Below are 24,778 nucleotides of genomic sequence, written 5' to 3'. Positions count from 1 at the left end.
TGTTGCATAGCTGAATAGAAGTATACAAGTGCTCCTAAGAGTATATTCTCTGATATCCTTCTTCAGCTTCCTGTTGTCTTGGTTGCTGATTAAACCACACATGATGACTGGTACATATGACATCATTCAAACAGGAAATTTTCCCCACCGAATCAAAATTCTTACCAATTCTTTGGATTCTTTTAGAACTGGGTGGGCAAACTTTCAACTTTAGGGATCCTGGACAATTGTTTAACAATTGTTTAGCTAGAAGAGGAAAGTTCAGCAGGTGCAGTTTCTCATCGGACAGATGACAAGCTGCATCTGCTGAAAATTCTCTCCCCTACACAATTGTTAAAGGTCCAGGATCCCTAAAGTTGAAAGTTTTAGGGATGACTGTTAATGATATCAAACCAGTACAAAATCAGTTACATTTGTAACATAGATATAATTTCTTACATGTTCTCAATATGATTCTGCATCAGCCAACAACCAGTGAATATCCTGGTCCTATGTTTCTCAAGGTTTGTTCTCTGCTGTACTACTTCACGTGATCAACTATTCAAAGTACTGGAAGTAACTGGCATTGACATCATCATCAGATACTTCTGCATTGGGAGACCAGATGCAACATGACAAACACCAGTAAGAGGCTCAGAGTGGATGGGTGGGCTTTTTTGAACATGGAAAAGCATGCTTTGGAGCACAGCCCGCCAAGCTGAGCCTCCTACTGCTGTTTGTTGCATCACTTTCCTGGTCTTGATGCCACACAGCAGGGGTTCAGGGGTCCTGCAAACACTACCAGACACCACCTCAAGTACCACTGGCTGAGAAACACTATTCTGGTCGAATGCATTAGGCAGTACTAGACACTGCTGCACTGAAATAGGCAGTAACCTACACTTGGAATAACCTGCATTGGAACAGCGAGGCCAACTGGTTTGTGCCATATCCAGTGCAGATTAGGTGGTGGAAGAAGCACAATTCAAGAGTAAGGGCTACTCAGATCTGTACCAGTGAAATTACAGGTGCAGATCCAAGCAGTCCAGTGTAATGCTGGGATTGGGACGGGGATTAGGATCTGGTCTAAGTGCTGAAGGCCAGTCCCACCACCTTCCCAGCCTACCCACCCCTCCCCAAAGTGCCCACAAAACACCCTCCCTACCCCACATGCCAGCTGCCCTGCACCATGTCATGGCAGTGTGGAGGCTGGATCTGGCCTCTGTGGGCCAGCGCACATCCTTGCACCAGCCCAGCTGGCTCAAGGGACTTGCACCAGCCAAAGAAAGTGTGGGTATTGCACTCTCAACCTCCAAAACCACCCCCTGAACCGGGAGGAGCTCCTGGAATTTCCAGGAGGAGCTCTGTGTAAGGCATTCAGTTGGCCTGTCCTTTAACCTCTTACAGTATTGGCCCTGAAAAAGGAAAAGCAATTTTGCTGTTCATTATGGAAAGAAGTTCCATAAAAACATGTGTTTTTAATGTTTTATATTTTATATATTTGCATTCAAAGTGAACAATACTTGAAAAGTAGAATCTAAATAAATAAATGATAACAAATAGTGCACCATTTCCTTGCATATAAAATGGGCTGAATGGTTGTATTCTATCAAATATTTTCATGAATAAATCAAATGCTTTAATCAATGCAGAAACATGTGCCTACCCCTTCCCCACAATTACCAGCTACTAATGCTTGCTGAAACTGGCCTTACATGTCTTTCATGATGTTGTCTAATAAGTGTTGTCTTATATGTGGTCCACGCTTGTTGTATAATATAGCTCTCCCGGATCATATTCTCTGTTGGGAAGCTGCTTACCATCTCTAATGCAATTCGCCTGGATTTGGCAGGTGCATCCACCAGAAAAAGTTTTTGGGGAATGAATATGCACTCTGCACCTTCACTGATCTGCGGAAAGGGTAAATGTCACACACAATTTTAAAAAAATGCAGCATAATACTATTTTTACATATATTGGACTATACTTTATGTTTTAATACTGTGATTTCTATACCTACAATCACAAATCAGATTTCTGAGAAATGTAACAGCAAATATCTATTTTGTACGTATTTATATATGTCACACCAAATTCAGTTTATTATTAAGGGCCCAATCCTATCCAATTTTTCAGTGCTTGTGCAGCCATGCTAATGGGGCATGCACTGCATCCTGTGGTAGGGAGGCAGTCACAGAGACCTCCTTAAGATATGGGAACATTTGTTCCCTTACCTTGGGGTTGCACTGCAGATGCACTGGTGCTGGAAATTTGGATAGGATTGGGCCCTAAGAGTATTTATATAGAGAGACAGTAACTTAATTTTTAAAAGAGTGAAGAGTAATCTCATCTGAAGGTAGCGTATAAAGAAAACGGTTGCTTTAGGCTGCAATCCTATCCTCATTTTCCTGGTAGTAAGTCCCATTGAACACAATAGGACATACTTCTGAGCAGACCTGCTTAGGATTGTGTCTTTAAGGAATATTACTTCACTAAGATAAATGAAAGACCAGTGCAGAAATAATGCTACTGGTTTGGGAGCTAGCTACAGGTCCACTACCATTCCCCTCAAATTCTCCTTACCCGTCTAAATTATGATTAAAAGTTATGTTAGCATCAGTCTTAATCATGATTGACAGTAGTCAAAGATTTCTCTTAACCAGGAATTTGAAACCTGTGAACTAGATCTAGTCATGTGTGAACTAGACCTGAGCATAACTCAAATACTCCAGGTCTGTTTTATCCATTGGCCTTGTTAGGTACATATATGATACTATATCAAGGTTGTACATGACCCAGATATACAAATATTTTAAATTTTTTTCCTCAAATTTTATGCCTTACTACTGATACTCTCTTTGTGATTGGCTAGTTCAACATGTTGTTGGCATCCTTCAGTCTCGGAAGACTATGGTATCACGCTCTGAATAGTGTTCTGGAACAGAGTGTCCTCTCCAGTGCGCGAAGCCTGGGTGAAGTAGATATGGAGGATAGACTGTTACCCGTGCAGCAAATCCCCCCTCTCCCCATTGCTGAAATGGTCCAATGGAAAGGCAGAAGCCAATACAGTTGGTTCCAGCAGCATCACAGGAGTTGCCAGAACGTGACTGTGTTCAGCCATGAGCTGCCTCAGGGACTCCGGCTCCGGATTTTGCCTCAAGGTTGACTCCTGAAGCCTTTTCCATAACTGGATGTAGCCACAAGGCAGTGGAGGTTTGGGATCAGAGTTTTCCTTCTCTCAGATGAGCTGCCTTCCCAGGCTAACGAGTCCCATCTATCCGGTGGCTGTTTAGTCACCTCTTATGACAAGTACAGCCAAACTGAGGGCCTACTCTTATCCCCAGCCCCCAGGGGATTACTTGGAACTAAGCTCCACTGAACTCAGTGGTGCTTACCAAGAATAGGCTTGGACTGTCACAGTTGCCTATACATATCTGCTCAGAAGTAAGCCCCACTGAGTTCAATAAGACTTACTCCCAAGTAAGTCTTATTGAAAGGATTACAGCTTTAGTTAATCAATGTGGTAGAGCTCAAATACAGTAGATGTAGCGGTGGCTGTTTAGTTGCCTCTTATGACAAGTACAGCCCAACTGAGGGCCTATTCTTATCCCCAGCCCCCAGGGGAACATGTTCAACATGTACTGCATTGGCAAACCATTGTTTGAAGTACTGATACTCAGCAATAGAACTAAAAATGTTTTTATTGGGGTCTGAGTGTAAATGTGCTTTGAACATTTTATATAAAAGGAGCTCCTCCATATATATAAAAGGAGCTCCTCCAGGCTCCTCTGGCTGCCCAATCAGCAAGAGGTGCAGGCAACAAGGGACTTCATACCCAATCCTAGGCGTGTCTACTCAGAAGTAAGCCACATAATAGACAACAGGACTTACTTCCAGGTAAATGAGGATCTGGTTGCAGCCTTCCTCTTGTTCACAGCTGGAGATGCAAAGCAGCCAAGGCTGCTGCCTGCCTCCTCTGGCACACTAGTGTGCCATGGCACAGCGGTTGAAAACCACTGCTTTAATCCAAAAACACATTTACTTGTCAGTAAGCCTCACTGAATACAGTGGAACTTACTGCTGAGTAAACATGCTTAGGAATGCACTATAGAGACATAAGCTTTGATGCCAAAATATGAATTAGCAGAAGACCCTTCTCCAGGCAATCACTAGGTTTAGGAGTCAGAAACGGGATTAAGCAATTTCTAGGCAGCAACCAAGGTTTTTGTACTCTGCCTGAATGCCTCATCACTCCCTGTGAACAATGTGGTCCTGATCTTGCATATATTTAAGGATTCTTGCCAGCTAGATGGGTTACCTCATGCTGCAAGCAGGTGCTGAGCCTCTGGGCTTCAGTATAAACTTGTTGCTAGCTCTGCTTATGGGATCCTGGAAGTGATATAAAGGAGATGGACCAGTGTGTAAGCTACAGCAGCTATCTTGATACTCCAGGTTCCCCCAGGTGGGCACTGTCCTGAGTTGTGGACTCATTTTCCTCAAGGTGCATTGAGCTTCCCTTGGTCACAATAAGCAGTGGGAACTTGGGTAGGCTTTGAAGAGGTGGCCTTATCTGATTCTGCGCGCAGGTTGGTCCTAAAAATTTGGAAAGGCTAGAGAGACTGAATCCTTGCCACTTCCCAGTTCCAAATCGCTTTCAAGTTGCTTTTCTCCATGCAAGGTTTAAAATGCATGGTTGCAAAGGAGCGGGAAAGCATCTGGCGGAGAAGGGCTAAAGAACCACAACCACCACTCTTCCACTATCAACCATATGTCCTCAAAGTGGTGTTTAAAAACAAAACAAGAAGGCCATTGTGTAAAAGTCGAATGCATTAGCATCTAATATGCTGCTCTGTCATTACCGACCATGAAGTAATTGGCTAAACACTGTATTTGGTGGGAGGTGCCGGGGTAGCGAGAGAGAATTGCAGATCTCTTGTCTGCAATTTTTTTCATCATGTTACACTTGTATGAATCAAAACATTCAGCATTTCTTCACATTAACTCTCACTCCACTGGAGAGTACGGATTTCATCAGTTTTAGAATGCGATGGCTGGTTCCCAACCCTAATATTAGTGGGTAACATTGAAAGGTTCAGAGGCCCATTTGCAGAAGATAGTTGCACAAGGGAACTCTCCTTCTGTTCATGGAAGGTGCTTCCTGCCAACTGGGTAGCACTGATCTTGATGCTGCTCAGTTTTTTTTTTAAACTCAGCAAATGAAAGGAAAACATTATTGACCTCTTCTGTTTAAAATAATTTCTTACCAAAGTGAGTTGAAGGGCACAGAGTTTGTCCATCATCTCTGCCAAACCCTATAACATCAAATATATTATTTAAGATGGGTTTACAGGTTGTCTTCACTTTCACCAGTGTAAATAATTTTTCATAGAGTTGTGCCAGTTAAACGGTTCAATTTGTTCCTCCAAGGGAACCTAATTCATAAATTGTCTTTTTAACATAATTCTCCACACTTTGGAGTTAAGGCTACTGTGCCAGCCACTTAATTATTTTTTCTATATTCGTTTTCCTTGCTTTTGATATGTATATTTTCCTACCCTTGCGTACTCAATTCAATTTTGCTACTGAACCAATACGAAAACTTATTGGAATGAAGAATTCAACATGCTATCTGAAGTAAATACATGTCATTGGTCATTACATTGATTTTGGTACTGTCATAAATGAACCCATAACCATTCTTCACATTGCTGCCACTAGACTGCCATAAGTCAGCACCTGTCACAAAAGGCACACTGACAGCATGAGAATGCAGTGTTCACCAGTTTGGCATCACTGCGATGGTGGTTTCCTCAAGACATTTCCCTACCTTTCTTCTCATGGGAACTGTTTGCAACTTTGCCTTCAATATTTTGCTCAAAAAAAAAAATCTCATCCCTCTTGGACTATTTTCTCCTTTAACAGTCTAGCCATAGAATACGACTTATTTGTTCTCTTAACCTACGCATTTAAAATCAGCTTTCTGAAATTCAGAGGACATATCTGACTAGCTTTGCTTTCTTACCCCTTGAATCCCAAGAGGATGTATTTGCTTTTGCCCAAGGTTGTTGATTCACTTCTTCAATCAATTATCCCCTGTTGGTAAGGATCAGGATAGCAGACCTCTCCCTCTGCCATCAACTCTGTAGAACAAGGGTGCCCAAACCCTGGCCTGAGGGTCACTTGCCGCCCTCGGGGGCTCCCAATCCAGCCCGTGGGGAGCCCCCAGTCTCCAATGAGTCTCTGGCCCTCCAGAGACTTGCTGGAGCCTGTGCTGACCCAATGCAACTGCTCTCAGTGTGAGGACAACTGTCTGACCTCTTACCTGAGCTGTGGGACAAGGGCTCCCTCCACTACTTGCTGTTTCATGTCTGTGATGCAGCAGTGGCAGTGAAGGAAAGGCTGGCCTTGCTTTGTGCAAGGCCTTTTATAGGCCTTGAGCTACTGCAAGACCTTCATTCATTCATATAAGTTCTCAAATCTCAAAGTTCTCAAAATCTCAAATATATTCATTTATGTAAATTTATTCAAATTTTAAATGTAAATTAACCCCCCCCCCGGCACAATTCTTTTTTTTCTGACACAGTGTCAGAGAGATGATGTGGCTCTCCTGCCAAAATGTTTAGACACCCCTGCTCTAGAATACCAGATCCTGCTCCAGGCTTGAGATGCTTAAACACAATGTGAGGAAAAAGTATCAGTGACCCCCCCCCCACCTCTTGTGAGGGAAAAGCAGCAGTGACCCCCCACTTCCTGTGTTCAATCAAGCCAAGCATGGCTCACATTGCCTGAAACTGGATCCTCATAAAGCCAATGCAGGAGTTATTTGCAGAGGAGAATTGCAGAAGGGGGTGCTTGACCCACCCTTATTCACTGTTCTGGTCTGTGTCAGTTGCTAAATCCATCATATGAATACAGCAGAAGCCTCAAGCAAAGCTCTTATTTTCTGCTAAGCAAAACCTCAGACTTGGCCATCTGGAACAATTTTAAAATACATATTCATTTTCTGTCCCATCAGGCTTGCACATCATGGATACTCACAAAGATATCACTTTGTTCAAGAGCCCTAATCTTCAGAAACTGAGGAGCTGATGAAGCTACCTGTGGAGAAAAAAGAAATACAGCTAATGAAGGAACAGGCTAGCAATTGCACTGAAAAAACTCCACAGTCAGGGAATTAGAGGACAGGTCCTCTCGTGGATTGAGAACTGGTTGGAGGCCAGGAAGCAGAGAGTGGGTGTCAATGGGCAATTTTCACAATGGAGAGAGGTGAAAAGCGGTGTCCCCCAAGGATCTGTCCTGGGACCGGTGCTTTTCAACCTCTTCATAAATGACCTGGAGACAGGGTTGAGCAGTGAAGTGGCTAAGTTTGCAGACGACACCAAACTTTTCCAAGTGGTAAAGACCAGAAGTGATTGTGAGGAGCTCCAGAAGGCTCTCTCCAGACTGGCAGAATGGGCAGCAAAATGGCAGATGCGCTTCAATGTCAGTAAGTGTAAAGTCATGCACATTGGGGCAAAAAATCAAAACTTCACATATAGGCTGATGGGTTCTGAGCTGTCTGTGACAGATCAGGAGAGAGATCTTGGGGTGGTGGTGGACAGGTCGATGAAAGTGTCGACCCAATGTGCGGCGGCAGTGAAGAAGGCCAATTCTATGCTTGGGATCATTAGGAAGGGTATTGAGAACAAAACGGTTAGTATTATAATGCCATTGTACAAATCGATGGTAAGGCCACACCTGGAGTATTGTGTCCAGTTCTGGTCGCCGCATCTCAAAAAAGACATAGTGGAAATGGAAAAGGTGCAAAAGAGAGCGACTAAGATGATTACGGGGCTGGGACACCTTCCTTATGAGGAAAGGCTACGGCGTTTGTGCCTCTTCAGCCTAGAAAAGAGACGCTTGAGGGGGGACATGATTGAGACATACAAAATTATGCAGGGGATGGACAGAGTGGATAGGGAGATGCTCTTTACACTCTCACATAATACCAGAACCAGGGGACATCCACTAAAATTGAGTGTTGGGCGGGTTAGGACAGACAAAAGAAAATATTTCTTTACTCAGCGAGTGGTCGGTCTGTGGAACTCCTTGCCACAGGATGTGGTGCTGGCGTCTAGCCTAGACGCCTTTAAAAGGGGATTGGATGAGTTTCTGGAGGAAAAATCCATTATGGGGTACAAGCCATGATGTGTATGCGCAACCTCCTGATTTTAGGAATGGGTTAAGTCAGAATGCCAGATGTAGGGGAGAGCACCAGGATGAGGTCTCTTGTTATCTGGTGTGCTCCCTGGGGCATTTGGTGGGCCACTGTGAGATACAGGAAGCTGGACTAGATGGGCCTATGGCCTGATCCAGTGGGGCCGTTCTTATGTTCTTATGTTCTTATGCACTCCTACAGGTTGGAAAGGCGGGGTATAAGTAAAATACATTTGTGTAGGTTAATATTATTGGTGCCCAGTTAGAGAAGGTAAACATCTGAGCTTTCTCTGAACTGAAGGAGAAGCAGGAAAAAGAACTGTAACATAACTGACTACCCTGGAGGAAATGTGTGTTAATGTTAACTTATAGGAAGGAAATATTTTATAGTCATCAAATTTAAGTAATAGACTTCTGGATGAGGGAGGGGAATGGTGGATGGGGAATGATACAAGCTGTTGTGAGTTAGCCTTATAGTGTATGCTCTGTGCTGGGGGAAACAAAATTCAAGTTCTATGCTAAGATAACTTAAATTCTGCGCAAGAAATTTGAATTCTGTAAAAATTATACATGTTAAGCACCTGTATATGCTTGTATTTATTCTGCACAATTTATTCTGCTTCTTCTAATCAAGAGGAAGGGCAATTATGCTGGATACTGAAGCTCTACTGTGATTACTTGAAATCTTATCTCAGCTACTTCTTTGGTTCCTGAGAGTCACCAGATAGTACTAATTCCTAGCAGTCTTCCACAGCCTTAAGGTTTAGGTGTAGCTGAATTTCACATCCAGTGCCACAGTCACATTATCTACAGTGGTCTGCTTTTATTAGTAGCTGTCTTTGAAAATAGCATAGTACAAGATAACTATCTGGACTCATACAAGTGCTGAAACAAACACTGCATATGTTCTGTCTATTTTCACAAAGCAAACTTAAATTAAGCATTGACATTGCCTTTTTCTTTTCGTGTGTTCTCTTCATCCTGTCATCATCATCATCATCATCAACTCTGATTAAGCCTATAAAAAAGGGGGAGTATAGAACTCTTACTACCAGAAAATCATTTAAAAGGAAGAAATCTGATTATAAGAAATGGACAGTCTGATTATAAGAAATGATTTTAGTTTCCCCACCTAAGAGGAGGTATTCAGTTTCACTTCCTGCCATCTATCCTTTGACTGCTTTAAATTACCAATGCAATCCTGCACCAGAACTGGGATGGCAAGACTGATTTAATAGTTCTTCGGATATCATGAATGTGGTACAACCCATGCTAGAACCCTTATGCCAGATTCTATGCATTGCTACATCAGCATAACAGAGTACAGGATTGGCTTGTTAAAAATGCAAACAGTAAACATCACAGTAATACAACTAAAGAGTTAAGTACCTTAACCTTACAGACAGTACAATCAAGCCAAAGTGAAGCACTGATTAAAACTAAGTACATGCTCAAAATTTCAGCTGAAATCAATGACACTTGAAAACACTTTACTTAATTTGGACTATACCCAAATACGACCAGAAATCAACATGTCAGAATTGAACGTGCTCTTAATGTTTTGATCAAATTGCAGTGCAAGAACCATGAATGTTTCAGTACCTTTATTGGAATACAGTTACAAAAACATTGAGCACTTTCATACTTAAAAACTTAAAGGAGCTGACTAGAGATTTGTTTACTAATAACATACCAAGCTACAACTGACACCTATAAACCAAGGACTTCAAGAAATAGGGGCACTCTTCAAGTTGGATGCCACAATTTGTGAAATGAATGTAGCTATCTGGAAAATGGTGTTAGGGTCAGTGGTGGCAAATAGGAATTGCAATATGACACAGTCCTCAAAAAGAGAATTAAGTTAAGGTTGGAGAGCTAGACATTTCCTCCTGGCCTCATTATGGAGCGGACAATGAAAAGAAGGTGGTCTAGCGTTTCTACAGCTCGCTGGGGGCAGGGACAAATTCTTTCCTGGAGAGGAGTACCATTAAATCTACCCCAAAGAACACCGGATGGAATAGAATTGCAACGGGCCATAGAAAAGGCCCTTCTAATTTTTGGGCATTCCAAAATGTAAAAATAATTGGGAGTTTCGCCTACTTTAACTGGTAGGTGATAATATACTGGTGAACAGGTTTTATTAGCAGCAGATAGGATATTGGAAGTATGAGTGTCCAGGAGTCTCCCTTTAATGAGCCTAAATGCCTTGTCTTGTGACAAATGGCCAAGTAAATCAGGCTCAACTCCCAATTGTTTTATTTTTGTGCTCCAAAGTTTGTCTGTGAAGTAAGGGTCACCAAAGAGGTGATATAGGAGAGTGTTAGGGTTGGTATTATAGAAGATCTTAAGCCAAAATTTGGTCGCTCTGATCCACGCCAATGTTTCAAGTTGGATTTGGCCTGATTCAATACAGAGCACCTCATAAGACACGCACCGAGGCAGGCCTAGTATACTTCTTAAGAAAGCTGATTGAATCTGCTCCAGTGAGCTATTGAATGACTTAATCCAAAGCGACACCCCGTATAAAATTTGGGGGGAACATTTCGCGTTAAAGGCCTTCAACGCTGCTGGAATATACGAGCCACCTTTGCTATGAAAGAAGCTGATAATGGCTTGCAAAGAGGCTTTAGCAAGAGAACGAGCCATATAACAATGGCGCGCCCATGCTAGATTATACGAAAAAAGAATATTTTTTCAGATATTTAAATGTTTTAACCTGTTCTATAATTTGACCATTGAATCTCCACTCACTTGGTCTCCAAGACCTTCGAATGATGAATGTAATATCAGGTGAAAGAAAAACTATTTCTCTTTAACCCTAGGTGTAGAAATGGGTTAAATCAGACACTGAATAGAATGAGTTTTTTTTTTTGCTGCAACTAATATACACAACAGATAACACTGCTGTAGTCCATAGATCCCTGTTTTTCAATGTCACACCACGCTTTCTAATATATTTGTCGCATCAGAAAATGCAATTCATTTTCTACTAAATCTGTATGGGGGTGCTTCTTTACCTCTCTCCTTCAGGTCACTGAAGTCTCTTCTTCCTCTAGGTGAACAATATGTTGCTGCAGCTGTCTGTTAAATCAATTAAGGAAGATGTTGGAGGAACAAATTGCTTAAAATTCAAATCCATTTGCTTTAGGACAGTATCCATATCCTTTATTAACACTGCTGCTAAATTAGATTAACAAGGCTTTAATGAGATATTAATTAATTCAGGAACTGATTCATTTCTCTCTTTTTTTTTAAACAATTATGCATATAATAAAAATGAGTAAGGCATCAATTAAAGCACACCATTACTAATTTTATTGCATATAAGGCTTTAAATAGAACACCAGGATAAGCATGCCAGAATAGGAAGAAAATTTTATGTGCTTCATTTGATCAATTATTATATTCTTTTAACTCGTGCATCTTTTTGTACACATCCTGACTTCAGATGATAGACATGCCACACATATATTTCCTCAGATGTATAACATTTAAAAAAAAAAAAAGAATTTCAAGTAACTATCTTGAGCCAGCTTTTGTAATCATTTACTGCTTGCAAGACTTGCAGTAGTAGAAAAGTCCCCTTAGAAGATATAGAGAGAGATTAATGGACAGCAACTCTAGATTTCTTTAAGTCTATATGCAAGCTGCATACAGAGTTAAGGAACTCTGAAGTTACTATTGGGGCAATGTTGTATTTTCTAGGATAAATTCTAGACTGTCATATATCCTGAGGTAGCCATAGGGAGAACTGGCAGGACCACAGCACATGCCCAAATGGACCCATCCTCTGGTTCAGTTCCCTGCAGATTGGTCCCCCCTCACTCTTGCTTCAAAATTGAGCTTGGAAATTGTCAGAGGAAGGGCTGCTTCCATGAAAGAAGCAGATAAAAAAAACAGTTTTTAAACATGCATTCACATTATTAAGAATATTTATATATCTATTTCCAACAAAAAGTAGTTCACAAAGCAGTTTATACAACTAAAGAATCAATAAATGGTTCGATACACATTAGCTGCAACACAGAGGATTTTATAAACAAATAAGTAACAAAAAAAATTGCAATTTAAGTGAAGCTCCTCACGTCTCTGGGCTGTATATCCTTGCAGGACTACGCCCCAGACCGCTATATTTGGAACTAGACCTAAAGTACTTGGTCAATCACAAATCCCTGTAGTGTAGTCAGTTGGTGGAGCTGGAACCTGAAGCCAGGAACACAGTAGGCAAAATTACAAACAGAACTTCATACTTACCAGGTATGTACTGAAGGTATGTACTCTTAGTATTTACACCAGCCTGGTCAGTCCAGGGTCTCATACTGCATGCCAGTTGAAGGGCCTAATGCTGCACATCCCTGTTTCCTTCCGTGACTAAAAATGGCTCTGAAGTCTAACCACACATAGGCCTGGGCAGCTTACTATATCGGATCTCAGACCTGAAGCAAGAAATTTCTGGGAGAAGCTCCAGATGGAGAGTGGAATACTCACCATCTTCCTTTTGGAAATTAAGCCCTAGTGAATGGGCTTCACATGAATTCTTCACATGAATGTACAGATATTGATAGTCTATATGACATAAAAAATAATGAAATTATCTTTCTTTCTCGGGTAGTCACACGTACAAGTTCACACACAAACACATAAAGCCATTTAGTTATTTTTTTTTTTTCTGTAAAACACTTTGTGAACTTTTTTTTGTTGAAAAGCAGTCTATAAATACTGTTAATAAGAACAAGAACAATAATAATGGAGAAGGATCATCTTACCTGTGGCCTTTGTTTTTCAGACTTATATTTAGGTATAGCTTTACAGGTGTCAGAATTCCAATGTCCACAATGATGAAGTAAATTGTAATAAAAAGAAGAATCAGTTTTCAAACACTTTTTCACATTAGTGTTGCAGTAAGAACTGTTTGGGCTTATTGGCCACAGTCTATGAAGATTTTCATTTCCTAATGCTTTGCCCACAGCTATGGTGGGCATTTTCAAAGGACTAGAGTAAAGAATCACAGACTCACCCCAGAGCAACTGACAATAACTGTCCACTGATCTTGTTCCCCACGTGAACACATTAACAAATGCTTTAAAATCTACATGTTCATGAGACTAACATTGTATTTATCATTCGTGTTCCTCTGGTGCTAGCCCAGTGCCAGCTGGTGCTGAGTTAGCTCTGCTGCTGGGCCAGCACTGAGGACCCACAAACGTGCTTTACAGCACATTTGCAATAGTGCATGCCTGCGGTGAGCTAGTGTGCACTGTTCAGGATTTGACCCAAAGGCATGAAGTACAAAGGATGAGTAGGATTTGACATACAGCTACCCTAATCCCTTTCAAATGATGGTGTCACATAAGTGGGAATATATGGGTGTTTTAGAATAGACATAAAGGAATATTTGATATGCAAGGATGTTTAACTACAAAAGAGTGTTAGAATGCTTTGATCTGCACCAGTAAGATTATGTATTTTCTGATTATATGTATTTTAAACAGTTATGGCTAATATAATATAAATATAATAATATACAGTATTTATATACCGCCTTTCTTGGTCTTTATTCAAGACTTTATTCAAGGCGGTTTACACAGGCAGGCTTACTAAATCCACGCAGGGATTTTTACAAATTGAAAGAAGGTTCTCTCTTTCAAGAACCACCACATTCAAGCTGTTACACTCCGATCTGGTTTTAACATTCTGGCCTCCATCCTCCCACGCTCCGAGCAGATGGAACAGCTCAGCTGCAGCTTGCCAGCTGCTTCAAGGTCGCACGGTGCCGGTGGCCTCGAACTGGCGACCTTGTGGATGTTAATCTTCAGGCAAATGGAGGCTCTACCCTCTAGACCAGACCTCCTGCTATGCAGATCTCTGACCTTTTAAATGTGTAAAATAACAGGAAAACATGGAAGGGGTTCATCTTTGAAGTACAGGGAAAGAAGAGCAAGGAGGCATCAACTGGCCTTGGGAAAGAACAGATGATTAGCTGGCCAGAGAACTTCTCCAGGTGCAATTGGGTTTTTGCCAAATACTGGCCCATGAGTCAGCAGACTTGATGAATGGTGATTGGACATGATTCCCTTGTGGGGCCCTGAAAGACTAGCTATAAGAACTAGCTAGGTATTTTTTTTGGTTTCTCTCTATACCTGACATCTACCACCCAGGACTTTGCTGCTCAGAACATTGGCATGGAACCACGTTGTAACTCTTGGTAATGTAGGTTAGATTTCAAGTTTATAAGTTAGCTAGATTTTGTTTTGTTCTTGCTGTGTGCATATTGTCCTGTCTCTGAATGTTGTCCTTGAAGAGCACATCCTGCTTTTTGCAGGATGAGTAGCAAACTCCTAATGTATCTGTTTCAGCTTAACTTCACAATAAACCTCTTTTAATCTTATTAGAGAAAACATGAGTCCAGTCGGGAAAAGGTAATTGCTCTTGGGAACATGGGAAAGAGGAAGTCTTACGGGACCTTTTAAAAGAATGCATTTGTGGTTGATGAGTAGATGGCAGGTTCCCTGGTAACTTTAGGTCTTGGAGTGGTGGTTCAACTCCCCCCCCCCCTTAATGGGAACTCCATCACATATGGCTGCAACCCCAATGCAGGAAAAAACTAGTTGTCCTAGGTAGGAATAAACATATAAGGAACAATGGGGAAGGGAAAACAGAAAATTGCACCTCCTACCACCTCCCTGCCTTGCCGACTTTTCTATGATGGATCATAGGATACAGACTACATTTAGCATCCAATCACAGCATCCCAACCCCCGTACTAAATCCCCTGCCAGCAAAACTACAGTTCAGATGAACAGAGATGGAACTTGGGGCTATCTGTCTTTGATCTTTCAAAGAGGTACTCTGATGACAGAAACCCATGGTGAAAGGGCACTTGACAAAAAGTTTTTTGTCTGCACAAAAAACATCTTGTCCCTCACAACATGTATAGCAAGATATTGTGTTAACTCTTGCCTTCACAGAATTCTTATCACAGTAAATATATCTGCTGGTTACCAGTGATTAAAGCTGAAACTGAATCTTGTGTGAGATGCTTATTTTCCAGAACTTGTCCAGTGAAATTCATCTTCTGTTTTGAGAATGACATTTGGGAAAATGTATTAAGTAGAGTGGAGCAATCACCATCCTGTTGGACAATCATCTCTTGACTCAGCTTTGCTGCTTCCACGCAACGGCCCTAAAAGAATAAAGAAAATAGTGTCTGGGGACGAGCTTACTGGGTGGGAGAGAACTAGCTCAACCACGTCCTTGCAGGTGTGGTTGGTCTGTGGAACTCCTTGCCACAGAATGTGGTGATGGCACCTGGCCTAGATGCCTTTAAAAGGGGATTGGATGAATTTCTGGAGGAAAAATCCATTACGGGTTACAAGACATGATGTGTATGTGCAACCTCCTGATTTTAGAAATGGGCTATGTCAGATGCAAGGGAGGGCACCAAGATGGAGGTCTCTTGTTATCTGGTGTGCTCCCTGGGGCATTTGGTGGGCCACTGTGAGATACAGGAAGCTGGACTAGATGGGCCTATGGCCTGATCCAGCGGGACTGTTATGTTCTTATTAGGTGAAGAAGCAAGAGCATATGAGCTGTTAAGAAGGGAAAGGAGGCAAAACAGAAGGTCAGGCAGGCCACCAAGCTCTGGGAGGTATCCAGTGACAGGAAATACAGCCCAGGAGAAGGACCCTGGGGTGAAGTGCAACACCCTCTCCTGGGGAAGTTTCTGAGCCCTTGATGCAGAGGTTTGTGCAGAAGAGAGACCCAACAGGAGAGGCCTTGGGCAGACTGACAGATGGGAAAACCAGAAGGGCCTTCAGGAACTCCTTCAACATACTTACTGATTTTACAACCACCAGAAAATAGGAGTCCAGACTATCAGTGACAACAGCTGTTCCTGCCCTACATAAAGCAAAACATTGAAATTATGTTAAAGAGAACTCCCATGTTCTATGATTCAGATTAAAGGAGAACATTGTGATTTGCAAACATTCCAGACCAGTTGCAAATATTGTTCCAGTGGCGAGTTACAGTTTTGCTGTCACTGGCAGGGAAGAGGAAATGGAATTTTCATTCTGCTTGCAACAGAACCTGCTGGGACAAGGCAATGAACTACCTGAACATGGTTTTCATCTTTCCCAACCCCTACCTAGTGTGGTCGCTAGCATGCTGTGGCAAAAGCACAGGCTCTTTTGTTCCCATTCTCTTGTTTCTCAGCGGGGTTTGTTGAGAGCAAGTGGCAAAAAACAGAAATGGGATTTCAAGACTTGCAGGTATTTCCATATGTATAGATATTTCTGCATCAGTCTTACTGAAAAAACAGGAATAATAGCAACTTGACTTGTAAGAAGTCATCTGAATGAACAAGATAAAAAAGTTTCTTAATACAAAGCAATATAAAAACAATAAGGATTGGTGGCATTTTTCTTCCAATGACCCAAGCATAAGGGAAAAGTAACACTGGTGGTGCCAGGAATGCTTAAGTAGACAAAATTCCCCATATCACTGAGGATACAATCCTAACCAGGTCTACTCAGAAGTAAGTCCTATTTTGTTCAATGACACTTACGCTCAGGAAAGTGTGGTTAGGCAGCCTCACATACATATCTAGTAGCTCATCAAAGCAAATTATCTGAGATATAAAAATATAACTGGATCTGATTCAATAATCTTCATGCACCTGCTGAAAATACATTGTTCATTATTTGATTTATATATGGTTTTTAAAAACTGGCAACCTGTAAAATCTCCGTAGAGAGCAATGAACAAGGAAGTCTATTTTTTCCAGTGGCCAAGCAGAGAATATTGGAAGTTTTCTGCAGAAAAAAAGAAGGCAAACGTAGATTAGAATTATTACTAAGAATATCTATGTCCTGCTTTTCAACAGAAACCAATTCACAAAGCAGTTTCCATAGCTAAACACATGGTTCCCAGTCCCCAAGGATCTCACAATAAAAAAAAAAAAAAGAGACAGTAGCAACAGCCATTGGAAAAGATGCAATTGCTGGGATGAAGAGAGACAGTAGCTCTCCTCCTAAACACATCACTTTAAAAGGCACTTCTTTGCCCAGTCATACGGATACGAATGAAATTCTGTTTTATATGGAAACTTGAGATAAAACTGTAACTTAATTTTGATAGTGGGAAACCATAATAGTCTAGCTGGTGAAATGTCTGTTCTGGGTGTTTTTACACTCTCCCTATGGAGCAGATTTATTACTAGGCTGTATTTTAGGACTCAGCACTACCTCTAAATTCTCAGAGGTAGATGCAGTCCAGAGTACCTTTAATCAGCCTAGACCAGCAGTTTCCTAACTGTGAGTCCAGGACCCAATTTTTGATCAGTCATAAAAGTAAAATTGGTACAGGGTTGATCAGGTTTTGTACATCAAGGGTTAAACAAGATGCTACTTGAAGAGGGGGCACTGCTGCCCAATCATCATTATAGCCACATCCCTTAGCATTCATAAATCAGGCACCAGCCTGTAGGGTAGTGGCTCTCACATTTTTAGCATCAGGACTCGCTTATTAGAATGAGAATCTGTCAGGACCCACCAGAAGTGATGCCATGACCAGAAGTGCCATCATCAAGCAGGAAAATTTTTTAACAAACCTAGGCTGCTATCCTAACCCACACTTACCCAGGAGTAAGTTCCATTTACTACCATTGTTAAAAGAATATATATATATATAGTAGCTTGTTAAAAGTACAGGTCTGTAACATTTTCCCAAATGCAGTCACATACCACGGTAGCATCAAATCTAATATATTAAAAATAAAATATTGAAATGAATGGGGAACCACTTGAAATTGGTTCACGACCAACCTATTGTGTCCTGACCCACAGTTTGAGAAACACTGCTCTAGGGTATCTAAAAAGTTTGGGAACCATTGGCCCATGAGACTGATATGTCAACTACATTCACTGCTAGAAGAAAGGAAACCAGCTATTGTCATTCAATAGCCACTCTCAAACATTTAATTAATAAAGCATTGCACTGACATCTACTAGCTAATTTATATTTTTAAGCTGCAATCCTATACACATTTACATGGAAGTAAGTCCCATTGAACTCAATGGCACTAACTTCCAAGTACAAATGCATAGGATTGTGTTCTGACAGTATCAGATGAAGAACTGTCAGGAAATGACAGAAGACTGTAGAATACTATTGCATTAAGAGCTGCAATTCACATATTCTATTGTTCTCTCACAAGAGTGTTCCTTATCGATCACAATTACAAAGGTGTACGCACTTGACAGCATCTCTTAAAGTAAATCCAATGAAAACAGGAACATTATGTCAAAGGTGAATGATCTCAATTGGCTTAATTTTGGTTATGCTTTCAGCTTTATAGCCTAGTCCTACTTACTTAGAATTAATTTCCACTGAGCTCAGCAAGACTTATGCTCTTGAGAAATTTAGGCCCCAGTCCTATCCTCTCCCCCCACCCCTGCCAAAGCAGCCATGGTGCAGGAGCGTGCGCTGGTCCTGCAAGGGGGGGGGAGTCCTGAAGGTCTCCTCTGCGTAAAGAAACAAATGTTTCCTTGCCCAAGGAGGGGGGTAAGACTCTTGTACCAGAATGTTTCTACTTGGATCTGCGCCAGTGATTTTGCTGGCATGAATCTGAGTAGTCCTGGGAAGGCGGATTGATGCCTGGGAAAGGAATAGAATATCAGTGGCACCTTCTAGCTCTTGCTTTCCCCCCCCCCCTCCATGCTGCCTTCATAGGGAGGCGGGAAAGAAACACCCCCATCCCACTTTCCTTTACTTATCTGAGCTCCATGCACAGCCTCTCTCTTCTGTACTGCTTCCGTTTGAAATGAACGGGAGCAGCATCTGTTCATTCAAACAGAACTTGTGCAGAACAGACAAGTTAAGCAAAGAGCTCTGGTAAGTAGAGAGACAGGAAGGAAAAGGGATGGACTCTAGATTGATTCTCCTTTGGTGCTTTTAAGCACCGAGTGGACAAGGAGAAGAGATTTGAATCAGGGCAGCTTCTTTTTTTCCTCCCTCCCTTCCTTCTCCAGAAGCTCTGGAGGGAGAAGGGGACAGCTGCAATCCTCTTCCAACTTGCTCTCAGGGAGACAGAAGGGGGTTAGAGCCCCTAGGGAGGGCAGCAGGCTGATGACAGCAGCAGACAGGCTGGGAACTCATCTGTTTGCCACTCTCCAAATTTTGTTTGCCACCTCCTGATTTTAGAAATGGGCTATGTCAGAATGCCAATGCAAGGGAGGGCACCAGAATGCAGGTCTCTTGTTATCTGGTGTGCTCCCTGGGGCATTTGGTGGACCGCTGTGAGATACAGGAAGCTGAACTAGATGGGCCTATGGCCTGATCCAGTGGGGCTGTTCTTATGTTCTTGTGTTCTCCAAAGGCGTTTCTCCATGTGACCATTTCAGGTTGCTTCATGGCAAGGCTGGCCCTGAATCTACCAACAGTAGCAGAATGTTGTTGCTTGTCAAGAAACTGCTAAAGAAATTTAATGCATAGAAGTACAGAACAATGTGAATGATGAGGGGTACTTAAAATTTGCTGATTTCTGGTTATCATGGGAGACCAATGGCTTAAGCACCATGTTTTTTGCTTCTATAAGAAACATCTTTTTAATGGAACCATAAAACATCTATCAGACAAAAAAGGGGAAAGGGAAGGTGATTAGCAATTGCATCACTGCCCAACGAATAATCAATTGCTTCCCTAGCAGAAATACAGTCAAGTCCATTTAATAAAGGCATGTTTTCCCACATGGCAAGACACTTAGCATATAATTCTCATCAATCAAAAGGCATTTCTGAAGCACCCATCATAATAGTCCCCAGTGCCAATTTACACTGAATTATTAACAATTGGATGTAAATAACTTGCTCTTCATGCTGATTAAAACTCACAGACCCCCTGTTCAAAACAAGGTTGATGCAACATTATTATTTCAGACTTTCAGCTAAGGTTATGCCATTACAGAATTTGAACGTTTATGCAAGCTTAGAGCCAAGATGAAATATAAAGGGCTTTTTCAAAAGCAAAACAAGTGAACTGGTGGCATTATGGTTTCTTGCTGTGGGAAATGGTAAAAAGAGGGTGCAAGTGATATAACCAGCTTGAAAAAAGACACAGGTAATGCATGACTCTGGTCAGGAATAATCAGACCTTTGTCTGAACTGGGAAGTAGAAAATCAGCGTGCTTATACTGTAGTTATGAGCATGATCTGTGAGAATATGTTACATGTATCCTCCCTACCGCCCTATGGTTAGAAGCAAACTTACATGCCCAAGGGCAACAATGAAAAGGAACATTTTCATGGATGGAAAATTTTGAAATGGGAAATTGCAATTACAACTGGCTCATCCATGTGGCTCCGATCAGTTTGGAGGGTCTAAAACAGCATATCAGTCAGCACTCAGATAAATGGGATGTTCCAGTTCCACCCCATTTCGCATAACAAGGGGAAAGTGAAACTCAAGCAGGCTATTCAGGGAGTACTTGTAATTTCTTGTTTTCACTTTGGGGGTGCCCTGGGGGAATACTGACCTGCTAGGTAGGACAATTGTGAACTAGTCTGTGCCCTTGTTGCGCTCCCATGTTCCCCCCCTAGTATTTCCTTGATGCACCAGGGAAGAAGATCAAAAGTTTCCTTTTCTGAACTAACCACCATTCTATTACACTTGGACTTCAGGAACTGTGGATTGTTAAACCAGCTAGCACCAAGCTGTGGTTAATTAATTTGTTTGTTAATCGATTCCAAGGTTTGGACATAACAGGAACTGTGGTTAGTTCAAAAGAGAAAGTTGCAATATGTACCAACAAAAACAGAGGTCTAATGTGTTCCCTTGGTAAGTGACTCTGACCCATAATATTGCAGCTGAAAGCTTGGACAGATAAATAAGAATTGTCTAATCCTAAACCAAAAATTAACAACATTAGCTTTCTGGTTTCCATTTTCCAATTAGCATTACACAAAGTCTGCACCAAAATTACAGATCAGTCATTTCTGTATGTTAAAACTACACTAACCTTAATTTTGTAAGCTTCAAGAATAACTTTGCAAAATGAGACTCTGAAAAAAATACTGTATTGCTCAGTATTATTTGATTAACGTGCAGATAAATCTAGAAAACATTCAAGGAACACACAGAGGAGAGAAATTCATGTGAATTTAATACACCAGATTTGCTAAAAATATCTTCAGTGATAATAAAAAGTAACCAAAAGTCAAAATGGAATTATCTTATTGTACATGTATCAATGTCAGCCAAGTTGCTATTAGATATAAGAGTATTTGACGTGCTATATATCTAAAGAGGCATACATTAATTATGGACCTTGTCTTGAAGCAAAAATAACCCAGAAACATATGAAATATTAAACATGTTTGAAGAGCCTAGTCCACTGTGCAATACAGCTGTGACTTGTTTCATGGCCTTGCCAAAATCCTAAAGAGATTCAGAAAACATATTAGATTGGTCAGAAAGCAAGGCTTGGATGGGCACAATATGGCCAGCACACTGTGTGTAGCCCTAGGACTCTAGATTCCCAACATCTTTTTCTTTTTAAGTTTATAACCCTTGTTATAATTATGTGGAACACGTAAGTTTTAAAATGAAATGACAGAATTGCTAAAAGATGATAAAGAAATCAAATTTTAAAAAATGGCTATATTAGTTCCAGTCTTGGGCCTTCTAAGATTTGTTGCAGAAACAAATCAAGACTAGGAAGGAGTTGGAGGACAGTCTAGATTCTGAAAGGGCATTTAAATCATATGATCCTGGGGACAGTTCTAAAGTATTTGTATCCTGCCTTTTCCACAAGGGGCGAACTCTAGGTGGCTTGCAGCCTAGATCTGCATGATCCACAGAAGCCTTACAATTACAATAAAAAACAACAGGTGCCCTTTAGATCTCTGTCCAATGCATCCATTTGGTTCTCCAGTTCCTGGGCGATTGGGAGCTGAAGCAAAATTCTTCTCTAGCAGGAAAGGGAAGGAGAGCTCCCTTCAGCTACTTCATTCACTGGCTGATGATGGGGGATCAGGCAAATCATCCCCTGCCAGTGGAATAATCTGTCCCTCTACTCAATATTATTAAGAATATTTATATACCACTTTTCAACAAAGGGACTTTGTTCTGAGTAGACAAGCATTAGATTGTAGCTATAATTAAAAAAAAATCTTTTTCATGGTTGGAGCAAATTTACCTTAGAAAAGTACAAGTTGCATGATGTTCTTCATTTCGTAAATTAGCAAGAATGCATTTAAAATACTGTAAAATGGAAAAACAGAAGTTATATACAAGGATGGAACGGTATAAGTGTCATAACTGCTTCAAAGATATTTCCCCATTCTCCTTCCTAGTTCAGCAAGCTTTCATGAATTAAATTCTGTGACTTGACATGGACGTATTTGCTCCCACTCCTATTTTGTTATTCTGAACTTAACGGTATGTTGTTTTCGAATTATTTTTGTGCATCTTTTATTATTAGCCACTTTTGGCTTCATAAATAAGAAGGAAAGCAGGTTAAAAACATAATGCATCCAGGCTCTTCACCATGGTTAGGATAACAGGAGTACCCTCTAGGAAATGCACTACTCTGCCCACTTCTACTCCCTATGTGAATTCCCCCTTGCTTCCCTTTTCAACATTAGCCATCACATGCATCCCATCTGCACAGAGGTTAATTACAACCATGATTAACTCTAAACCAAAGTCTGAAATCATGGGGAAGAAGGGAGAGCATGGAATTCTCTCAGTCTAAAATAGCTTTTAAGAGACTGGGAACTATTACATCTAATTACCTAGTACAGTCCAATGCGAAGAGAAAGAAATATTTTTTTTATTTCAAGATTAAAGTAGGAGCTTCATTTCTGCCTCTTCCTCATTTGGCTTAGTGGGCAAGAGGGAATCTTCACTTTCTAAAATGTGCCATGACGTCTATCAACGAAACTCATAAATAATTAAAGTTAATGCCTGGAGCCTGGCACAAGCTATCAACATGATGACTCAACCTCTTCATTCACTTCAGTTACAAAAGCTAGAAGTTATAATGTGCCCCTCAAAATAAAATTGTTGTTTTTGAAAAACTCAGTGAACACAGATTTTTTTTCCTTTAACCCATTTTTGCCCAGCCCACAAGTGTACGCATTTGGTCCCTGTTGCGTATATGCAACGTTGGGCAGAAATGGCTTAATGCTTTTATTCTCGATGCATTATTCAGTATGTTACTTGCCTGGAATGCTTGTTTTTGATCTTACTGCATTTCTTAGTTTCCCTCTGTTGTGTTCTTGATTTTTGCTAGTTTCTTCTTGAATAGAATTAATACAAATATTTCCTTCTCAAAATGCATGGAAACCTGCTGTAAATACTAACACGCCCCTCCCTTAGCCATGTTCATTTCAATGCAAGTGGGAAGGGTTTCTCCCTCCACCAGAAGTCCTTTCTTCAGCTAGGTCATTGCTTTCTCTGAGAATTAAAACGATTAAAATGCATTACACAGTTCTCTCATATTCCAGGGTATGACGTTGCTGAATATCGCTCTGTAGTTATTGCTGTTTTCTGAAATGATTATATAAGAATAAGATTGCACAGACTGTCACCTGCACCTTTTGGAACAGAAACAACTTTACCATATTTTAAAAATATTCCATCCACTTTCAAAGATTGAAAGTTAATGCTAAAAAGAAACAAGTGCAGTGCATTTTATTATGAAAGAAATGTACACCTGTACTGAAACCATGTACATAAGCATCTAGAGTTTGGGTTCCATCATAAAAAAATTGGGCTGGTCCACCCACTGTGCAAATGCTCTCCTTCTCTGAGATGCTAGCATTCTGTGGGGAAAAGTGTCAACTAGCCAGGTGGTGGTGCTCTGTGGGTGCTCCAGGGCAGAACAAGACAGAATAGGCGTTGCATTATGAAACACACACACACACACACACACACACACACACACACATTTATTCAAATGTTTATTTGAATTTTTAATCCAATTCATTCCAAATGCAGAATAGTCAACACACACACACAAAAACACACACACACAAGTACAGAGCGAGAAAGAGAGAGAGAACACACAACAACTATACATGCTAGAGTTGTTTATACCTACTGTCCTTAATCCCAGCTACCATGTCAATGCAAATCAAACAAATAGGAAATGGGACCAGAGATGAATCTCTGATTCATACAAATGAATCAGAGATGTGCTCACATACCCAGCTAGATAAATAGTTCAGTAACTAGAGGAGTGTGGGCCAAATCTTATGCAACTTTCCAGTGCTGATGTAGCCATGCCAATGGGGCATACATGCACTGCATCCTACGGGGTGGGGGGAGTTACATTTGTTCCCTTACCTCAAGGCTGCATTGCAGCTGCATCCGTGCTGGAAAGATGGATAGGACTGGGCCCTGTGTCTGCTCTGACAACTTCCGATTTTCAAAGTTATGTCTGTTCCAGCTGTTTCCCCAAAACGTATCTTAGGAAAACATGTCAGAAAAAAGTAACATAAAAAGCAGACCTCCATGCCCACACTATACACTTGCCATTTCCACCACTAAAAAGGAATTCCTGTGCAAAGCATTGTATGAGTAGCGCAAACCTGCAAACTCA

General features: G+C 41.1%; 1 protein-coding gene across 1 annotated transcript in view; it reads right to left on the bottom strand.

Moving 5' to 3' along the window:
* Positions 1-1,572: 1,572 nt before the first annotated feature.
* The window catches only part of LOC136655956 (uncharacterized), a 64,557-nt gene continuing 41,351 nt past the window's right edge, over positions 1,573-24,778 (bottom strand). The window contains exons 6-14 of the mRNA XM_066632712.1: positions 16,911-16,988; positions 16,014-16,074; positions 15,178-15,358; positions 12,942-12,979; positions 11,193-11,256; positions 9,129-9,193; positions 7,018-7,077; positions 5,244-5,291; positions 1,573-1,889 (exon numbers count right to left, since the gene is read on the bottom strand). Of these exons, the coding sequence (XP_066488809.1) occupies positions 1,659-1,889; positions 5,244-5,291; positions 7,018-7,077; positions 9,129-9,193; positions 11,193-11,256; positions 12,942-12,979; positions 15,178-15,358; positions 16,014-16,074; positions 16,911-16,988 (826 nt within the window). The 3' untranslated portion in view covers positions 1,573-1,658. The remainder of the gene's footprint in view (positions 1,890-5,243; positions 5,292-7,017; positions 7,078-9,128; positions 9,194-11,192; positions 11,257-12,941; positions 12,980-15,177; positions 15,359-16,013; positions 16,075-16,910; positions 16,989-24,778) is intronic.

This window comes from Tiliqua scincoides, chromosome 6 (assembly GCF_035046505.1).
Source record: "Tiliqua scincoides isolate rTilSci1 chromosome 6, rTilSci1.hap2, whole genome shotgun sequence".
NCBI lineage: Eukaryota > Metazoa > Chordata > Lepidosauria > Squamata > Scincidae > Tiliqua > Tiliqua scincoides.
The sequence above is the reverse complement of the archived record's forward strand: the minus strand, read 5'-3'. Positions and strand labels throughout refer to the sequence as shown.